We start from the raw sequence: 18,692 nt of genomic DNA, 5'->3' as shown, positions 1-18,692 counted from the left end.
CACTTCCTCTTTCTAGAATTCAGTTTACTCATCTATATGAGGGATTTGAAGTAATCAGTGGTTCTTCAATAATTGGGAGGTCATGAACTTCTTTAAAAATCTGAAGAAATCTTTGCACCTTCTTTCCAGGAAAAAAAAAAAAGCACAACCAGACTAAATTGAATGTAGTTTCAGGAAGGAGTTTTACAGACCATTTTCAAGGTTGTCATATTCAACCATAGATATTATGCACTACCTAAATATGTAGTTTAGAATTATACAACTCTAAGGGGCACAATTCATATGACTGTTGATAACCCTTCAGAAGTGTGCAAAGAGGTGGCCCTCTTCATAGCAGTTCCTTGAACTCCAGGCTAAGAACTCTTGGGCCAAGTGAGCTCTGCGGTTCTTTATGGATTTGAATGTCCCTAATTCCACAAATGTCATTATTATTACCCAAAGCCTTGTATTGGTCAGCTCAGGCTGTATAACAAAATACAACAGACTGGCTTAAATAACAGAAGTGTACTTCCTCATAGTTCTGGAACTGGAAATCCAAGACCCAGGCGCCAGTAGGTGAAGTTTCTCCTGAGGCTTCTTCTCTCCTTGACTTGCAGATAGCCACTTTCTCCCTTGTCTTCACACGGCCCTTGTCTCCATGCCTGCATACTCTTGGTGTTGCTGCTGCTTCTTCTAAGGACATGTATCCTATTGGATCAGGTTCCCACCTTTATGACATCATTTAATTTTAAGTATCTCTTTAAGGATCCTTTCTCCAAAAACAGCCACATTTAGGGGTTAGAGTTTCAACATATGAATTTTAGGGAAACAAAATTCAGTCTATACCAAACCCCAACTTGGTAAATGCATTGCAGAGAGTAATAGTTAACAGCTAGGTGAATCAAAGCATCTTTCAAATCTCCTCCACGTCAGAAAAGACACAAATAGATCTATCAAACATTAGAATAAACTATGCTGCTTTCTGCAATGGGGATGTATAATTGATAACCAAAATCTTTATGCTACTATTATTAGAAGGAACACTTTCACGGAGGTTTTTTGTTTTGGTTTGTTTGTTTTTAGTAGTAAAAACGAACAAAAACAAAACAAAACAAAAAAACTATTTAAAAACTTAGTACGTAGAAATAAATTAACTTTGTTTGGAATTGGTCATCAAGAGCCCTGGTCAAGGGTTGTACGTACTGGGGAAGAGAATGAGTTGGGGGAGAAGAAATTATAATAAGCCATAAATATTTTTTGTTTTTCTTTGGGCCATGCATGAAATCATCTTCCTATGACGTAAATCAAGCAACCAGAAGTGTCTTCCACATCTGGTAACTGGGGGTGGGGCAGCTGGGGGTGGCTATTTCTGCTAGTCCCGATTTTCTTTTCACTGTAGTGGGAGAGTGGGGGCTGAGGAGAAAAGGCCAAGAGTTTCTTGTAGTTTTTAAAATTTATTATCGCTCCCCCAGCATCACATTTAGTAACCACCATCCGCTGAGTAACTCCCAAAGCAACAGCCATTGTACACCCACCCCTGACTCCCCTAGTCCCAGCAGGAGCTCAGGAAGAGACTTTGAAAGAGAAGAGGGTTAAAAAATGTGCTGGATGTTGTTATTCCTAAAGCTTCACCATGACTCTGTGACACTTTAATTTATTTAGCAACAAGTCAAACCTGTTAGTGGTGTTACAGACCCTCCAAGAATATTCAGCACCACCCAAGAGCACACTGTCCTTTTTTTTTCGGATGCACCCGCCTTTCTGTGTTCATCTTCTCAGTACCAACAAGGTACGCATTTTAGGAAGTTGCGCCTGTCAAGCACCATGACTCCCTTGTGATCCTTTACTGCTGCACAGACACACTCCCTTGGATGAACTGGCTCACTCTCCCTGAATTGGGCTAAGATATACGGCACTGAAGACTTCTGCCTCTCATACCATCACTCCCCTGTGAATCTTCTTCTTGATTCCTAGAAAATCCACAGCAAACGCTTCGTCTTCTGCATTCATTTGCCTGAAATTAACAAGGGGGTTGTTGGCCAAGCAAGGCCGCGGGGGAGAGGTACAGCAGGGGAAATAAACAGTAGGTATTAACCCAAAGCTGTGTACTTGTTAGCCTCCGTTTCTATTATACAGATTTAAATTTTATTTATTTTTTGTAATTCTTGAATTTTATTTTATTTATTTATTTTTGATACAACAGGTTCTTTTAGTTGTCTAGTTTATACATATGAGTGTACATATGTCAATCCCAATCTCCCAATTCATCCCACGCCCCCTGCCACATTTAAATTTAAAAAAACTCATAATCCATGTGAGATAGCCTATGATTGAGTTGCTTAATGTCTGGAAATTAATGTTAGAGCAAAGAATTAAAATCCAGCTATTTCCATTTCTAAAGCAGCATGACAAGTACATCTCTCAGCCACACCATATTAAAACCATTGGAAATCATACATAATAGAGTCCCTTCTTCATTAAAACTTGGTTTCAGGGGACAAAAATGTGGTCTTTCTTCTGGTATAACTTTTCAAAAACCTTCCAATTTTCTCTAGCTCCAAGTTTCATATATACATATATGCTTTTTGTCTTCTTTGTCTTTCTTTTATGGCTTAAAAATAAACTCCGTGTACCTTATTTAACAACGATATTGCTCATATCAGAGTTCTCTTTTGGAATATTGTTTCCAGGATTTTCACTTAGAGAGGATCAAAAATCAGAGGGTGTCAGATGCATTTGCATGGCATTTAGTTTCCGGATTGAGCAGTAGTTTTTAAAATTATAATTGATTTTGTCAGGTTCTTGGATTTTGGAGTAAAGACTGGCAATCTCGGGAAATGAACATCATCTCTATTCATAAAATAGTAACAAGATTGGTGTAAATGTTCTGGGGCCTCCTTCAGACCTACCAAGGGAAGGGAGCAACTTCCGAGATAAAGAGCTTGGCTGTCATTTGTGACAGGAGCACAGGCAGTAATTCATTTATTTGTATTTCCTAAGACTCCAATAATTGTATGAATAGCTACAGGTTATCTGAATACAGAATATATTGTGGATCAGCAGCTAATTAAATGCAACCCTAGGTGGCCTTTCCGTTTTCAGATAGTGAACACAAACTATTTTTAGTCTGTAAGGTATAAATTGCCCAGGCACTATGTAATATGAATCAATATCTAATGCAAATACTTTGGGCATCATTTAATTCTTATATATATAATTGAAAGTTGTTTATACGAAACATATTTTTTGGCTTTAAGTGTTGCACAAAAGAACACAAAGGATGTATAAACTATCATCTAATAGCTAGCACTCTGAGACAACCATTTGTATGTAATTCGCTTTATTTCATTACAGAGCAAGTATTTTGATATGTATGTTATATAACTTGTGATGAGCATTATTATTTTAAAAAAGGAGAAAATTAGAAGAATTTGATCTCAGGTCTCTTTCTGAAAGCGTCCCTCTACTATTCCATTATATACAGAAAGTGATCATTAAGGACAGAATATTTTTAAGCACACATGAATTTATCTCCTTTCATTTATCATTTTTATTTATCTAATTTTTCTCATTTTATTGATAAAATGAGAGTTTATGTAATTTGTTCAGTCACAAATATTGCAGATTATTTTGTAATTGATTTTGACTGTTATTGCATTGCGGTCAGAAGATGTGGAATAAAATTATTGATTCTTCATTATTTATTTATGATTCTAATACATGACTACTTTTTGCATTATGTCTCATGTTTTTGAAAGGATGGGACCCTCTAATTGTTTATCCAGGGTTGTAGGTATGTCATTTATTTCTGGTCTGCTAATTGTGCTTTTTAAAAGAGTTATAGCCTTTTTCTCCCAGCTTATTCTGTAAGTTTTAACAAGAAGGATATAGTATTTATATTCAATAAATAGTTATTAAGCTCTTAACATGGGTTAAGCATTGTTGTAAGTCCTGGAAATTAGCAGTAATCAAACAAAAATATCCACCCCCATGGAACATACGTTTTAGTGGGGTTTTTGATCATGGGTTTGTCAGTTTTTTCAGTCTATCAATATGTGTTTTATATATTTTTAGGCTATGTTATTAGGTACATACAGATTCAGGACTGTTATATCCCCTGGGTTAATGGTTTTTCTCAAGACACAATGATAACATTTTTGGTGATAATGTCTGTTTTGTCTGCCAGTAATATTTCTGAATCTGTTTCCTTTTGGTTAACATTTGCCAAGTACATTTGTTAGAATATTGATTTGAGGGTTTGGTAATTATGCTTCTCTAGGTCATACATAGCCACTTTTTTACTTGTTTCTCGGTCATGCTGCCTTGGGCCACTTACCAGTTTAAGCTTTTCTGTGTGAGATCAAGGAACCTTCTATGTTGTTTAAACATAGTTATGTGGTCTCAGTTAAAAACTGACAAATCAATGTCCTAATTAATATATCTGGCAAATGTCAACCAAAAGAAAACAGATATGATGTCCTCATTCACATGGTGAAGTTGGCTTATCTCCACACCTGCATTCCAGAAAAGGGACAAAGGGGAAATAGACAGCACTTAGAAAGCAAGTGTCGTTCTCTTAAGATGTGAGTTGGAATTTGCATACATTACTTGTGTAGCATTCAGCAACGGAAGAGTAAATTAATTTAGACCATAGATTCAGTACATAGGTGACTTGGGTTCAAATCCTGGCTCTACCATCTACTAGCTATGGCAAGTGACAATGTGTACCTCCTTTCCCCAGTTATAAAATAGGGACAATAATAATACCTAGTTTACAAGCATTAAGAAAATGTTGATTATTATTCTTGTTTTGAAGCCACCACAAACAAGTTGTTGACAGTGGTGGTAGTGGTAGTTACACAATGCTTACTTAAATTTAGACCTATCATACCAGTTCCTTTTACCCATCATTTCCTTTTGAATGTCACTCCCTTTCTCTGGGATTATTTTCTTTATACTGAAGTATGTCCTTTACTGGTCATGCTGGTGATCATCTGTGAGTGGTAAGCTTAATCAAACTTCCTTCATCTTAAAATGTCTTAGGTTTGCCTCCACTCTTAAATGATCTGCCTAGTTAAATAAATCTAGATTGAAAGGCATTTTTCTTTCAACACAAAACGATTATATTCATTGTCTTGTGAGCTTTACTTAAAAGTTATATGTTGATTTTAAGATTTTTATCTTAGTTTTGGTGTTTTTGGTTTCATGATGATGAACCAAGGTGTGGCTATTTCTCTCTCTCTCTTTCTCTCTCTTTTTTTTTTTTTTTTTCCTGCTTAGGATTCTTTAATATAAGAATTCACATTCCTTAAATATAAAAAATTTCCAAATTGTTATCATTTTGATTACCCTTTACCCCATTTTCTCTACTTTCTTTTTCTAGAAATCTTAATAGATGTATGTTGAACTTTTCATTTGATTTTTCGTAATTCTTACCTCTTTTGTATTATCTAAATCTTTTTCCCTCTGTGTTCCATTTTAAGAACTTTCTTTAGTTCTTTCTTCTAGTTCATTAATTCTCTCTTCGAATACATTTACATAATCTATCCACTGACTTTTTTTTTTTTTTTTTTTTTTTTTTTTGCGGTACGCGGGCCTCTCACTGTTGTGGCCTCTGCCATTGCCGAGCACAGGCTCCGGACGCGCAGGCTCAGCGGCCATGGCTCACGGGCCCAGCCGCTCCGCGGCATGTGGGATCTTCCCGGACCGGGGCACGAACCCGTGTTCCCTGCATCGGCAGGCATGACTCTCAACCACTGCGCCACCAGGGAAGCCCAATCTACTGACTTTTTAAAAAAATTTCATTAACTGTGTTGCATTTCCAAATGATTTTAGCTCTTTCTTAAGTATGCCCATTATCACATTCTTTTTTTTTTCTCCTCTATGGTTTCTATAATTTCTTTATTTAGTCATTTCAACCATTTTGGGGGACAATTTCTTTCAGATTGTTCTGTTATCTCACATTCCTGGGTTTCTTATTCTCCCACTCTTGTGTCTATTAACTGTCTCTCATGGTGGATAATCTTCTTACTGGATAATTATTTTTCTTATAATCTTATTTTATGTTGATATTGCTTTAGGAGCCATGCATGCCACACTCTACAGAGTAATATTCTAGAGGAATATTTCAGCTTCTTCTGACACTGAAATGGTGTGTGTTATTAAACAAGTCATTCTCTAAGTATCTCAGTTTCTTTAACTTTGTTAAGTGTCTTCTGAATACCTTTCTTTTTCTTGTCCAAACCAGTTATTGAGGAGGAATGGCCTTGTCTTGGTTAGAGAGAGAAGAGTAGTTTTGCTTTTTGTTCAGGATTTTTAAGACACATGTCTTTATTTAAGGGAATTCAGTTTTATTTACGTTCAGTCCACCAGGATTCCCTGCTGGGAGATAAAGGACAATAGGGCAAGCAAGTCAGCGTACTTTTCCCATAGCAATGAGCTCTTCACCAATGAAAAATGTCCTCTTAGATCACAGGAACAGCAGCTGTGTAGGTGTTGCTAGTGGGGGGAGAAAAAACCCACAGTAATCTTTGGTGTTTAAAATAGAAACATAAAATTGTTAATTTGTCTGAAGACAACTTGTACTGCATGCAATAATGAAAAATGAAGTTTTAGTGCAACAATACTAGATTCATTTTACAGAAGTCTAAAATTTCTCACCTCATTGTGTGAGGTTTTAATAAACACCAGTGTGCTAGGATTTTTGTAGCACGAAGGAATTGGTTTTAAGCCTCAAAATAAAGCCAAGAGATTACATTTAAGTAAATGCAGTTGTTAAGGGCAAATATAAATTTTAAAAGAAATTTTAATTGGTATTATATATAAATTTGAAAAGAAACTTAGAGGTTCTGTACTCCATCCTCTCATTTACTGCAAGACAGCAACTTCAGTGTCCCTAAAAGACATCTACTGCTTGAACATTTCCTGTGATGGAGAGCCCACTGCCTGCAAGGCATCCCTTCCAATTTTGTAATGGCTCCAAATGTTGACAAGTTCTTCCTTATAATGAGATGCTTGCATATTTTGGAGATGTATCTATCCTATATATGTATGTAAGTATGTATGTATCTCTATCTATCTATCTACGAAATGTTCTCTCCTATAGTAATTAAACGTATGTCTGTACTATTTCACAAGTATTCGTTGAATGTCTTATACTGTCCTGGTATTGTGCTAAGTTTGAGATAGGGAATATTGTGATCTCCATTTTACTGATGAGAAAACAGGCTTTCAGAGGATAGGCAACTTGCCCAAGGTCACACAGCTATTAAATAATGGAGCAGGGATTTGAACATAAGCTATCTGGCCCTAGAACTTAAGCTGTTTGACTCTAGGACGAGGTCCCAGCTCCCTACATGATGCGTCTATAAATCATGCAGGGGACCCAGATATAAACCCAACTGACAATAACAGAATGTGACAAATGTTAACAGAAGATAGGAAAGAGCAACGAATTCTGCTTTTTCAGATTGGAAATGGTAGATTGTGAAGACATAGGTATCATCAATGACAAAATATTGTTATCGTAAATGCTGTTTCATCTATTTTAAGAACATCCTGTTTCTCTTCCTGTGATGTAAACTTACATCTCAATATTCCCCTGTCCTCACCATCAGTTTTGGAAAGGGCTAAATCCTTAGTACCACTGAGAAATTCCCTTGTTACTCACCTTGCAGACATTTTTGGAACTGCTTAGATAACACTTCGTACCTTCTGTTTGGGGAGCATTCATCTCATTCCCCATCCCCCCACCAAGATTTCTCTGTTAAGTGGGTTTAAGACTACATCATATCAAAGAGAAAATGAAAATGGCCAGTAATTTTAAATCTGTGCCTCTGTCTTAGAATATATACTCTTCATGGAGTTGTGAGATAGACACTTGAATGAGATGGATGCTTGAACTATGATGTTCCTAGAATTAAAAGTTTATGAATTGGATCCAGTGGGTGTTTTAGTATCTGACAAGTAACTGTGTGGAAGAAATTGAACAAAGGAAAACTCCTGGCTGTGCTACAATTTAACTTTTTATTTATATGGTATTTATTTGACACCTCGGAATAGGGGAACCCTGTCATTTGAGATAAAAAACAGTTTCCAACATGTGAGTTTCTTTTCCTCTCCCCTCCCTCCCCTTCCCCCCTTTCCTTTTCTTCCTGTGCTTCCTTTCTCTTCCTTTCCTTTCCTTTCCTTTTGTTGCCTTTCCTTATCCCATGGAACACCTGTGCTTTTTTCTTTTTTTTGAAATAAAAAGTCCCCATTGAGATTTTCAGGATTTAGCAAAATCTAAATGACAAGTGAAAGCTAAGCTTAAAGTTTTCCTCCACTGGGAAGCCCTCTGGGGCTGATTCCATCCCACATTGATAATCTCCTTACTTTACATTTCTGCTCCTCTGCCTATTTGAAATTCTTTAAGTCCAGATTCATGGTAACAGTTAAACTGAACGTTTACAATATTATTTTCAAATGTATCTTCTCATTTAACCCTCAAAACAATCCTGTGAGTTTTGAATTATTCATGTTTATACTATTGAGGAAGTAGGCTCAGTGAGTTTAAAGTAACTTGCTCGAGGTCACAGGGCCAAGTAGTAGATGAGGTTTTGAACTCTAGTCCTTCGACATTAGGGTCACTTGTCACCTTGTATATGAATCCCTCCTCATACTCCTTTTTCTCGCTACAGTGGATTAATTCCATTCTCTATTCTTCTGTATACTTTGTTTATACCTTTATTCTAATAGCACATTGTATTTGGGAAGCGGAATATATGGATGGAATTTATGGTTTGTTTTATTTGTTTTTGATGGCTTTTTCCTGCTAGATTATAAACTTCTTAAGCCCTTAAATCTTTTCTTTTTCATGCCGGAGTCCCCTGGAAGTCCACCACTTCGCCTGGTGCCTTGCCCATGGTTAGCATAAATGTAATGTTCATGAAATAGATCAATTGATGCAGCAAAATAATTGTTTCTTTCTATACTAAGTAGAACCTAGTTCAGAGGTACATTCTCAGTAACTTTAAAAAAATTATTGAATTCTAATGAAATACCAAATAAATCCAGTGGAAATTATTAAAAGATTTAGAAGCCATGCTTTTTAGGGGGAAGGCTAAATAATTGGAATGTATTGTTTATTTAAGAAAAGAGGGTGAGAAAATAAAGAGATGGGAAAGAGAAGTAGCCAGAGAGCCCTTCCAGATCCCAAAGCAGACTGAGATGGTGTGAGTTCCACCCTCTGCTGGAAAATGATTAGCTATGAAACAGGGCTGGGTTCTGGTAGTCCATATTATCTGGTTCTGGGGCCATGGTGAGCTTTATTGTTTTGGAGTTGGCTTGAAGGATATTTGTGAGAAGGATGTGATTAAGCTGCTCCCCATTCTGCTAAATATGGGCAAAGAGAAGCCAATGAGTCGGGTAACACACGGGAGTGGCTTTCCATTCTATGTTTGGGAATTGCAAGGGGAGCTCTTTGTTTATTCAGTCCTCTTGAGATTTGTCAACAAGAAGAGAAAACCATCAGCAGAGATAAATTTCAAGGAGTCCTCTGGAGAAAAAGACAGTTCTTTTCATTACTCACATTTATTGAGCATTTACTGTGTACCAGGCACTGTTTATACATAGTTTACAGATGATGCCTTTCTGAATCCTCACAGCAAACCTCTTGGATAGATAGTATGATTATTCCCATTTTTCAGATGGAGAGGCTGTGATGCAGAGGGGCTAAGGACCTTGCCAACATTTTTCACAGCCGCTAACAAGCAAAATCAGGATTTTAACCTAGGTAGGCAAGCACCAGAGCCCCAAATCGAAATCTGTATGCGCTCTCAAAGTCTCTTCGAAATTTTTGATTTGATATTTTTTTATAGGCATACAAATGATATTATTACTTCTGTTATTATAGAACCCTCATTCACATTGTTTGAGTCATTAAAACTGGATAAAGATTTACATGATCTCTGATAGCCGGTGTAAGCTTAGAGAAGACTAACAGGGGTTTAAATGTCCAAATCTCTCTATGAGGAAGTAATTGAATCCTGTCCTTGACTAAAAGCAACATTTGTTTCCATGGTAAAATAATTTCACTTGGATTGCGAACGAAGCTGGCTAAAGTTTACACAGGAATATTTCATATTTTTTTCTTTTCCTTAAAGAAATGTGTGAGATTCTAACAAAGCAGATATCCCAGTGCCCTTGATCAAGAGACTGGGAAAATTTCCTAGAGTGATTTTTCTCAACGTCCAAACTCCCGATATCCCCATTTCAGCCACAAGGAGGATAAGAAAACAACTATGGATGTTTATATGAAGGATAAGTTAAAGGAACAGAAGCCACATATATATCCTCTAAACTATAAAATTATACAACAATGCCATTGTCTTCGTTTTTTTAATCAAATACATGTAGGAGTGATACTTAAAAGGATAAAGCTTCTATTTTATACTCCCAAATGTAAAGTATCGTCAAAATCTGCCTTTTTGCAGGATGGCTTTCTTCAATAAATGAGCAGAAGGATGAATTATGTGGCTATAAATAAACCTACTGACATATAATAAAGCAAAGTTCGACTGTTTTATGGAACCCTTGGATATATTTATAGCCACGTTAACAGTCACCTGTATTTTTTCAGGACTTTCGTTTCATTTCACATTATGAGAGTTTAGTCGTTTCGGTTTTTATTTTCCCTCCTCCCTAAACTTACTTTTTGGAACTCTGTTTCAAGAGAAAAAGTAAGGATTTCTACTCTTTATTTTTGGGGAGAAAAGGGCCCTCACTGGAGTATAGGGCTCACACAGACACAGACTGCTCCAGTGTTTTCTGTGTCTGTGCAGTCAGATTAGCTGTACTTGCGACAAACAACCGGATGGGTGTCTCCTGCCAGCAGCGAAGTGGAAAGTCAGAGTCTGTGCAAGTGAGAGAAGGCACATGCAGAGACAAAATGTATTGTGAGAGACTGACAGGGCAGCGCCACATTAGATTCCTGGCACCTGACACGATTAAGTACCATCGTGAGGCTTATTTTAGGAGCCAGAAGATTCCCCAGACTACGTTATAGCTGAGGTACCCACCAAGGGAAGACAGAGAGTGTCAGATGGGTCAGGATTCTCGTACCTTATCTTGAGACAGTCTTTTTCGGGGAGGGGAGAAGCGGGGAGATTAAAACAGGGGGAAGAAATCTATAATGCCAAATTCTGCAGATTGAAACAATAGAGAAACCAAGCTATTAACTAGGCAAATCCAGCCACAGGCTTCTTTTTTTTGGAAACTGCATTCCATTCAGAAACTTAAGGTTCCAGAAAGTCTGGTTAAGATGCCATGGGGGTTTATCTAAGTGGAGCTAAGCGTGGTTGTTCCTGTGAAATTATTTATACTTTTCAACTTTAAATCTGTGGTGAGCATAACGTTTCTAAATCTATTTCTCTTCCTTTCTATCTTAAAAGTAGACTCTCATCTTTATCCTGGAGCTCATTCCTAAGTGTTCTCATTCAAAGGGCCCACTAGAAAAGACAACTCAGGAGGAAAGAGGGGAGCTTTGGTGGTAGTCCAGGTGATGACAAATCCTTCAGCTGGAACTATAGATGCAGGCTGTGTCTAGGAGTTATCTCTGGAGCTAAAAACCTAAGAAAAAATACTTAATATATCAGCCTAATATAAACTCTAATAGACCTGAGAATGATGGGAATTAGAAAAGAAATCTAAGTAGGAATGTGTTGACTAGAGGAAGAGAGAGGAGGGATAGAAAACAAATGAAAAAAAAATTCAATAATGTGTTAAACTGGAGTACATTCATTTTATCAGGGTAATTGTGGATTATTTCTTTATTTAAGAAGTAAAATAAACCAGTCCTGCATTTGTCCTCTGATAAGTCTTCTCAGTATTTAACTCAGTCCCCAAATGGAATTCCAGCCTTATTGGAATTCATAGATACTTCTTTTGACATTTTGCAAAAAATAAATTAATAATTGTACGCATGACAGGTAAAATGAATAGTTCCAGCTGTGAGGCACCAGCAGCATTTCCAGATTCCGTACTGCATTAAGGCTTTATTTTTCACTTTGTTGCCTAGCAGATAATTGATTGGAAGGTACATCTAAGCTTCCCATCCTTCCTTGGGATGAAGGAAAAGAAAAAAACAGTCTCCAACACTCAGTGCCAATTTAGAAAAGAAGAAAAACGTTAAGTGGAGGGGGGTCAACTCATCGCCTCTGGAAATGTGTGTCTCTGGGGATCAGTGTCACTAAAGCCAGCTAAGTATGTCAGTGGAATGAATGCTGTATAAAAATCTGAGTATGAGGTTGCCAGTTGATTCACTGGATTCATTAATTCAGCAAATATTTACTGAGCTTCTACTATGTGCTACCCACTCTTCCACACACAGAAGATATAGGGGAGACCAAGACAAAGTTTCAACCTTCAGGGAACTTACAGTCTTTTTAAGGAGATAGACTATGAACAGTCATAAAGAAAATAATTTCAGAAAGTGGAGAGTGCTTCAAAGGAAATAGAACAAGGTAATGGGATAAAGTGCCTTTCAGGGTGGTAGTGGCTAACTTTAGATGAGGGCCAGAGAGGGCCTCTGAGGAGGTGACGTCTACAATGAACCAATCACATGAAAATCTTAGGGAAAAGTGTTCCAGAGAAGAGGGGACAGCAAGTATAAAGGCATTGAGTTGGGAAACAACTTGGCACATTCAAAGAGCAAAGAGTGGGTCTGGGAGACTGGAAGCGGTCATCTGGCAGAAGATGGAGTTGGAGAATTAGGTATAAGCCAGGTCATCTAGGTCTCTTTAAGGCCATGTTAGAGAGTTAGACTAAGTCCAAAGTGCAGTGGGGCTCCATCTGGAGGACAAAATCAAGGAGTGGTTGGATTGAATGGGAATTTTTTTTTTTTTAAAGATTTAATTTCATTTATTTTTGGCTGCGTTGGGTCTTTGTTGCTGCGTGCAGGGTTTCTCTAGTTGCAGCGAGCGGGGGCTACTCTTTGTTGCGGTACACACGCTTCTCCTTGTGGTGGCTTCTCTTGTTGCGGAGCCTGGGCTCTAGGCGTGCCGGCTTCAGTAGTTGTGGCACACGGGCTTCAGTAGTGGTGGCTTGTGGGCTCTAGCGTGCAGGCTCAGTCGTTGTGGCACACAGGCTTAGTTGCTCCACGGTATGTGGGATCTTCCTGGACCAGGGATCGAACCCGTGTCCCCTGCCTTGGCAGGAGGATTCTTACCACCAGGGAAGTCCCTTGAATGGGAATTATCATCTGCCTTAAGGGAGGATGCTTAGGATATTAATATATTTTTTCTTCTCACTTTTGTCCTAACAGTAGCCTGAGACCCTAAGCATGTACTTAACCTTCTTGGAGCTTTAGTTTATTTTTCTATTAGACAAAAAGTACTGCCACTCTGTCTGGTGCTGTGCCAGATGCTGTGTATACATTATCTCATTTAATACTCCCAAGAACCTCATAAAGGGAGGAATTATTCCCATTTTACAGAGGAGGAAACAGGTTTATGTCGAGTCTCCATAAATCACCCCTCTCTCTTATTGTGCTGTTCCTAGGTACATGTTGCTAGTTTAAAACATCGTGTTTGTGGGCCACCACCCAAAGGCATGAAAGATCACGAATGAGGGCTATTCCACTGGAGGCTGTGGATCTAATCACCCTTACAGCTGAGAGCCAGAACAGGTGGGATGACCGTGCAGAATCTACCATGGGCAGCAGGGATCCTTAGGACAACACCAATTTCATAACCAAAGTACCAAGTCACCGGCATAAATTCTGAAATGAACTTGATATCTGACCTTGAAGACAAATCATTCATAGGTTTGGTATCTTTATGTTAGAGACAGGTAATGCTAACTTCTTCAGTGTCTCCTCGAGGTGCCCCAAGAATAAATAGGACTGTCTTAATCCCTTATTCTCAGTCAGCGGGGTTGAAATGTTTAGTGAGAGCAGAAGTATAAGAGGTGCTATAAACTCCTTTTCAAAAAAGGAATGCCCCCTAATTATTCCCTCACCTATCTCCTCCATCTCCACCTGCCCCCCCCCCCCAAATATATATATAGTGTGCTTTTGTAAGCAAGGTGAGTGGGAAGGAAGGAGTCAGAGCCAGCAAGCCCCCAGAGTCTAGGAGGCTGTTGGCTTTCTGTATCCTGCTGAACAGCATAGTTAGGAGAAGTTGGGCGGGGGAGAGAGGGGGCGTAGAATGGAGGCCGCCGCATCCGGAATGTTACCGTGCCTTGGCAGAGCCCTGGGTCAGCTTTCTCCTGGAGTGACAGATGGCCACAACAGGTGCGCCAAGCTTCTTCCTGCCACTCCGGCTCTCCCCTGCAGGTTCAGCCTGGATGTAAAAGCCGCACTCTCTTTAGTGCCCAGAGTCCTGGAGGCCCGAAGGCTTCACCCACCTGGGGCAGCACCTCTAAGGCCAGTCCAGGACAGGCCAGCAGATGCAGCCCTCACCTCTCCTGAAGTTCTTTGACCAGGTCAGCCAGCACGGGCGCTAACCCCTGGGTCCTGAATTCCAAAAGCATCCTGTTTACCAGGGATGGAAGGGCCTCCAGCCATCAAAGCTCTCACCCTCCGGAGTTCCCGGTCCACCTCTCTGCCTTCCCCTTTGAGAACCAAGACGCGTTCCCGCCATTCGCCCCTCGGGTGGGCCCTGGGCATCTGAACCCCCAGAGAGGCACACCCACCCGGGAGAGTGGCCACGCGGTGCTGACCACCAGCTCAGGGGGAGCATCTGTGGCACCGCCGTGTGCAGACGTCCCGGCGCTTCTGCTACTCACGGGGGTTATTTTCATTTCTATTTGGGGCTACCTTAGCCTTAGCTTCCGCCTTCAGTTTTTCTTCCCCAGTTGCCCGAGTTTGGCTTACTGCGCCTGGGAGAGGAGAAGGGACAGGGTGATCAAAGGTGCAGGGTCCGTCTGCCCGCCTTACACACGCGCGCGCGTGCTCATTCTCCTGGAAAGGAGCGGAGCGTGAGGAGGGTGGGGGGCTGTGCGGGAGGCTCGCGCGGGTGTAGACGAGCGAGCGAGCGAGCGATCGTGTACTTGAATGGGGAGGGCAGGGATTCCGGGTCGCTCGGGCCCCTCCTTCCTCGGAGCCAGCCAGTCCCTCGGCAGAGCGCTCGGGCGGCACTGATTTGCTCTCAGGAGTGCGCTATTTGCATACGACTTGCCCATTTGTGAATTTGGTTCCCCAACTCCTCGCTTCACTTCACCTGTACCTCCCAGTGCCGCGCACTTTGCAGGCGCCCGCCCCCCTCTTGGCCACCCCTGCCGCCTACCGGGCACCTCCTCTCACGCCTTCCCTGCTCGCCCACCCACCTCTCCGCGCCCCGTGCCACGTTGGTTTGGGTGGCTGCTCCGCGCCGGGTTCCTTCTCCTCTTCTTCTGTCTCTCCGGTCCTTCTTGTTCTCTTCCTCCGGCTGCTGCTGCTGTTTTTCATCCAGTTGGGAAACCCAGGACGCAGGCGGCTGCTCCGTGGAGCTCTTCCAGAAAGCGCAGGGTTAACAGCCTCCGTGCCCTTACACCGAGACTGCGAGGAAACCGCGAAGAAGTCTCCCACCTGCAGCCCCCCTTTGCCTGGCAGTTCTGCATTGCATCGCATGGGAGTGGAAAACGAAAAAAAAAAAATGTTCAAACTGCTTGGATGTTGGGATAAACTAACCTGAACCTACTTGGGTCTCCTGCTGCCTCCTCCTCTTCCTTCGTTTCCACCTTTCCTCTGTGTGGCTTCCCGGAGTGTGCCGTTCAGTCATCCGGCCTGAGGTGCCCAGAGATCAGGAGCTGCGCCTGGCCTCCCCTGACATGTGTGGCATCCCGGGGCTCCCTAGGAGGGCTGCTACACCTGGGTGGACTTTGACATCCTAAATTTCAGCTCCAGGAAAGGGGAGCTTTTGCCTTATATCCTTTTATTTTTTAAGTAGTAGTTGTTGTTGTTTTTTGTGTTTTTTTCATCATCTTGTCTTGAAAACGCTTATTCCTTCCCTCTTTCCAAAATTTGGGCCAAGTCTTCCTCCTGCTATGATGGGCCCCTGGGCATCATGAACTTCATTATTGCTCACTGGCTGGAATTCAAACTGCCCATCTGTGGTGGTCCAGTGTGTTGACCATGCACCTGAGAATCCACGCGAGACGGAGCCCTCCTCGCCGGCCGGCCTGGACGCTTGGGATCTGGTCCCTCTTCTGGGGATGTATCATCAGCTCCGTGTGGAGTTCCTCTAATGTACCCTTCTCCTCCTCCTCTTCTTCCTCGCCGGGGTCTCACTCTCAGCACGAGCACCATTTCCATGGCAGCAAGCATCACTCAGTGCCTATTTCTATCTATCGCTCCCCTGTTTCCCTTCGAGGAGGGCACGGTGGGTCTCTCTGCTCTTTATCCTTTTAACGGGGCGTAGCAATTCCTTAACCCACTTGCCTTTCAGGTAATGTTAAGGGTGGGAAGAGAATTTTAAAAATTGAATTTAAAATAATGAAAAGCATCGCATGTGCATGAGGGAAGAAAATGTCCAGTTTCTCCCTAAAAGGCTAGAGTTTTCTGCCCCAGTCTCCCCATATCCTCTAATGGGTCCTCCTCTCCTTGGCTCCCTTATTCATAGCTTCACAAGCACCACATTCTCCCCTTTGCAACCTTCTGCCTCCTTCACCCCCCATGATGGCAGACAACTTGGTCAGTTAAGTCCCCAGTGCTGCACTTCGGAGGATTCATTCATTCACCTTGCTTTCACCCTTCTTCTCTCTGATCTTGTTTGAGAGCTAGTCGTGGGAAAATAGCAGACAGCAGGAATCCTTAGGTCTTCAGCCTAAAGTTGATTGAACTGCTTTTAAAGTGGCCTGTGTGGTAAAGGTCGGGGGCGTGGGGGAAGGTAGCTGAGTGTAATCTTTAATAACCAGTGGTCATTATTGTTCATTTGGGCCGCTTTACGTTTGTCCACATGTCAGAAGGAGAGAGCAGCTATCGTGAAAACCGTACACCTAATATTGCTAACTACTCAGGGGGAAGCAATGTATAAGATAAGGCAAAGTCCATTTATAATTTAACCAAGTGTAAATTACTGCCACTTCAGTTCCACCATTTATGGAAATGTTATTTCAATTAAAGGTAGCACGGGTGGGCTTGTTCACACAATATAAATACAATATGTTTTGCTCTAAACGACCCTCCTTGCATAGCGATTGAAGGAAGAGATCTACGGCTCTTAAATTTATATTCAGCTTTGAGCAGGCTGCCTCAGAAAGGGTGATGTCTGCTACCGAGGTAGGCTCTTGCTGTAGTAAACTGTTCTAAAGAAGGGAGCTTCGTTATTTATTTACTATGCACTCCACCCTGATGGTGAGGAGAATGGGGATCACAGAACCCAACTGCAGGAGCAGCCCTCTGGGGGGCAGCGAGAGCAAACCACACTAGAGGTCCCCTGCCCTAGCTTGTATTTTGAAGGCCTGTAACATACAGACTGCATTCGGAATGTCAGTTCTTCCCACTGCCTCCTAGCCCTGGGTTTCTGCTCTGTGCTCTCTGTAGTGTTAAGTGGAAGCACATTGAGAAAATGCCAGCACGTACTCTGGCTCTTTCTGTCTCTTTACATCTTATTTGATGGAGTTGTCAAGCAGCTCAGTGCTTGTAAGGTTGGTGGAGGCGGGTGGTGGGGAGGAGGGAATGCTTGATCTCGATCTGGTTGCTGTTTTCTCTGTGACTCCTGCTAGGTCGGGTGTAAGCTTTCAAAAAAAAAACACCCTAGGAGAGGAAAGAACCACAACCACCAAAAATGCAAAAGCAATTTCATGGAAGTAGAAGCTGTTAGCTCCTAAGGAGGAGTGGGGGTGGGATTGTAACGATTGGGAAAGAAAAAAGAAGGGATGGGAGATGAAGCCAGACAGACTATTCCTAATAGCCGTAATTAAACACAGAAACGCTCAGCGATCATTAGCTAAATTTTGCTAATTAGTGTAAATAATCAGCAGGGAGACGAAGATTATGTATTAGTTAGAGGTTATAGGCTGGCAAGGTCTCCATGTTTTCCGTTCAGGATGTAAACAGTTAAGAGCAGCTACTACTTAAGTGATGGAATTTGCAATACTTACCGGGGGATTCCTTGGTCTGTCAATCTCTTTCTTTCTCTCTGGCACTTCCTCGCTCTCTCTCTCTCTCTCAGTCTCTCTCTCTCTCTCTCTCTCTCTCTCTCTCTCTCAGCTAAAGGGGCAAAAGGGGTTGAGCCAGCACAGGTTAAAAACAGCTCTTCTCTAGTCATGTCTTCATTGATCAGTTGCTCAGTACCCTCTAAATCTTCTTAACTGGTTCCATCTTCTCTCACATTAACCTACATCTGATAAGATTCAGTACGATGGAAAAGGAGAACAAAGTAAATAAATGACCAGAGACCCTAGAAAAGGCCCTTAGATGCACAGAGCTGAGAATGCAGTGAACTTCAAGATCTGGCATGACTGAGACAAGACAGCTCATGAAATCAACTTTTCAGTATCCTCTTTCAATCCTGAAGTCCCATCCCACTGATCTGGGCTTACAGACTGAATGCATCTATATTAAGCAGGCTCCTTGCATATTTAATTAATGTTTTTGAGCTTGAAATCAAGAGAAGCAGCAAGCAACAAGATACCCCAAACTCTGGCTTCAATCCCTTATCTACGCTGTGCCGTTTTCTCCCTGAAAGGACCAGGAGACCCCTCGGTGCTCCGTTAATGCTCCCCTAATTCTTACTTAGAGTACACTTGCTTTC

General features: G+C 41.3%; 1 protein-coding gene across 3 annotated transcripts in view; it reads left to right on the top strand.

Moving 5' to 3' along the window:
* LOC307182405 (neurexin-3-beta) overlaps nucleotides 1-18,692 on the top strand; it is a 1,521,800-nt gene that overhangs the window by 933,055 nt on the left and 570,053 nt on the right. For 2 of the 3 annotated variants that reach the window (XM_079913627.1, XM_079913628.1), the window contains exon 1: nucleotides 15,927-16,316. The exons of the other annotated variant lie outside the window; for it this stretch is intronic. In XM_079913627.1, the coding sequence (XP_079769753.1) occupies nucleotides 16,070-16,316 (247 nt within the window). In that variant the 5' untranslated portion in view covers nucleotides 15,927-16,069. Of the gene's footprint in view, nucleotides 1-15,926; nucleotides 16,317-18,692 lie in introns of those variants that run through there. 3 annotated transcript variants of the gene reach the window in all.

This window comes from Stenella coeruleoalba (assembly GCF_951394435.1).
Source record: "Stenella coeruleoalba genome assembly, chromosome: 2".
Lineage (NCBI taxonomy): Eukaryota > Metazoa > Chordata > Mammalia > Artiodactyla > Delphinidae > Stenella > Stenella coeruleoalba.
The sequence above is the reverse complement of the archived record's forward strand: the minus strand, read 5'-3'. Positions and strand labels throughout refer to the sequence as shown.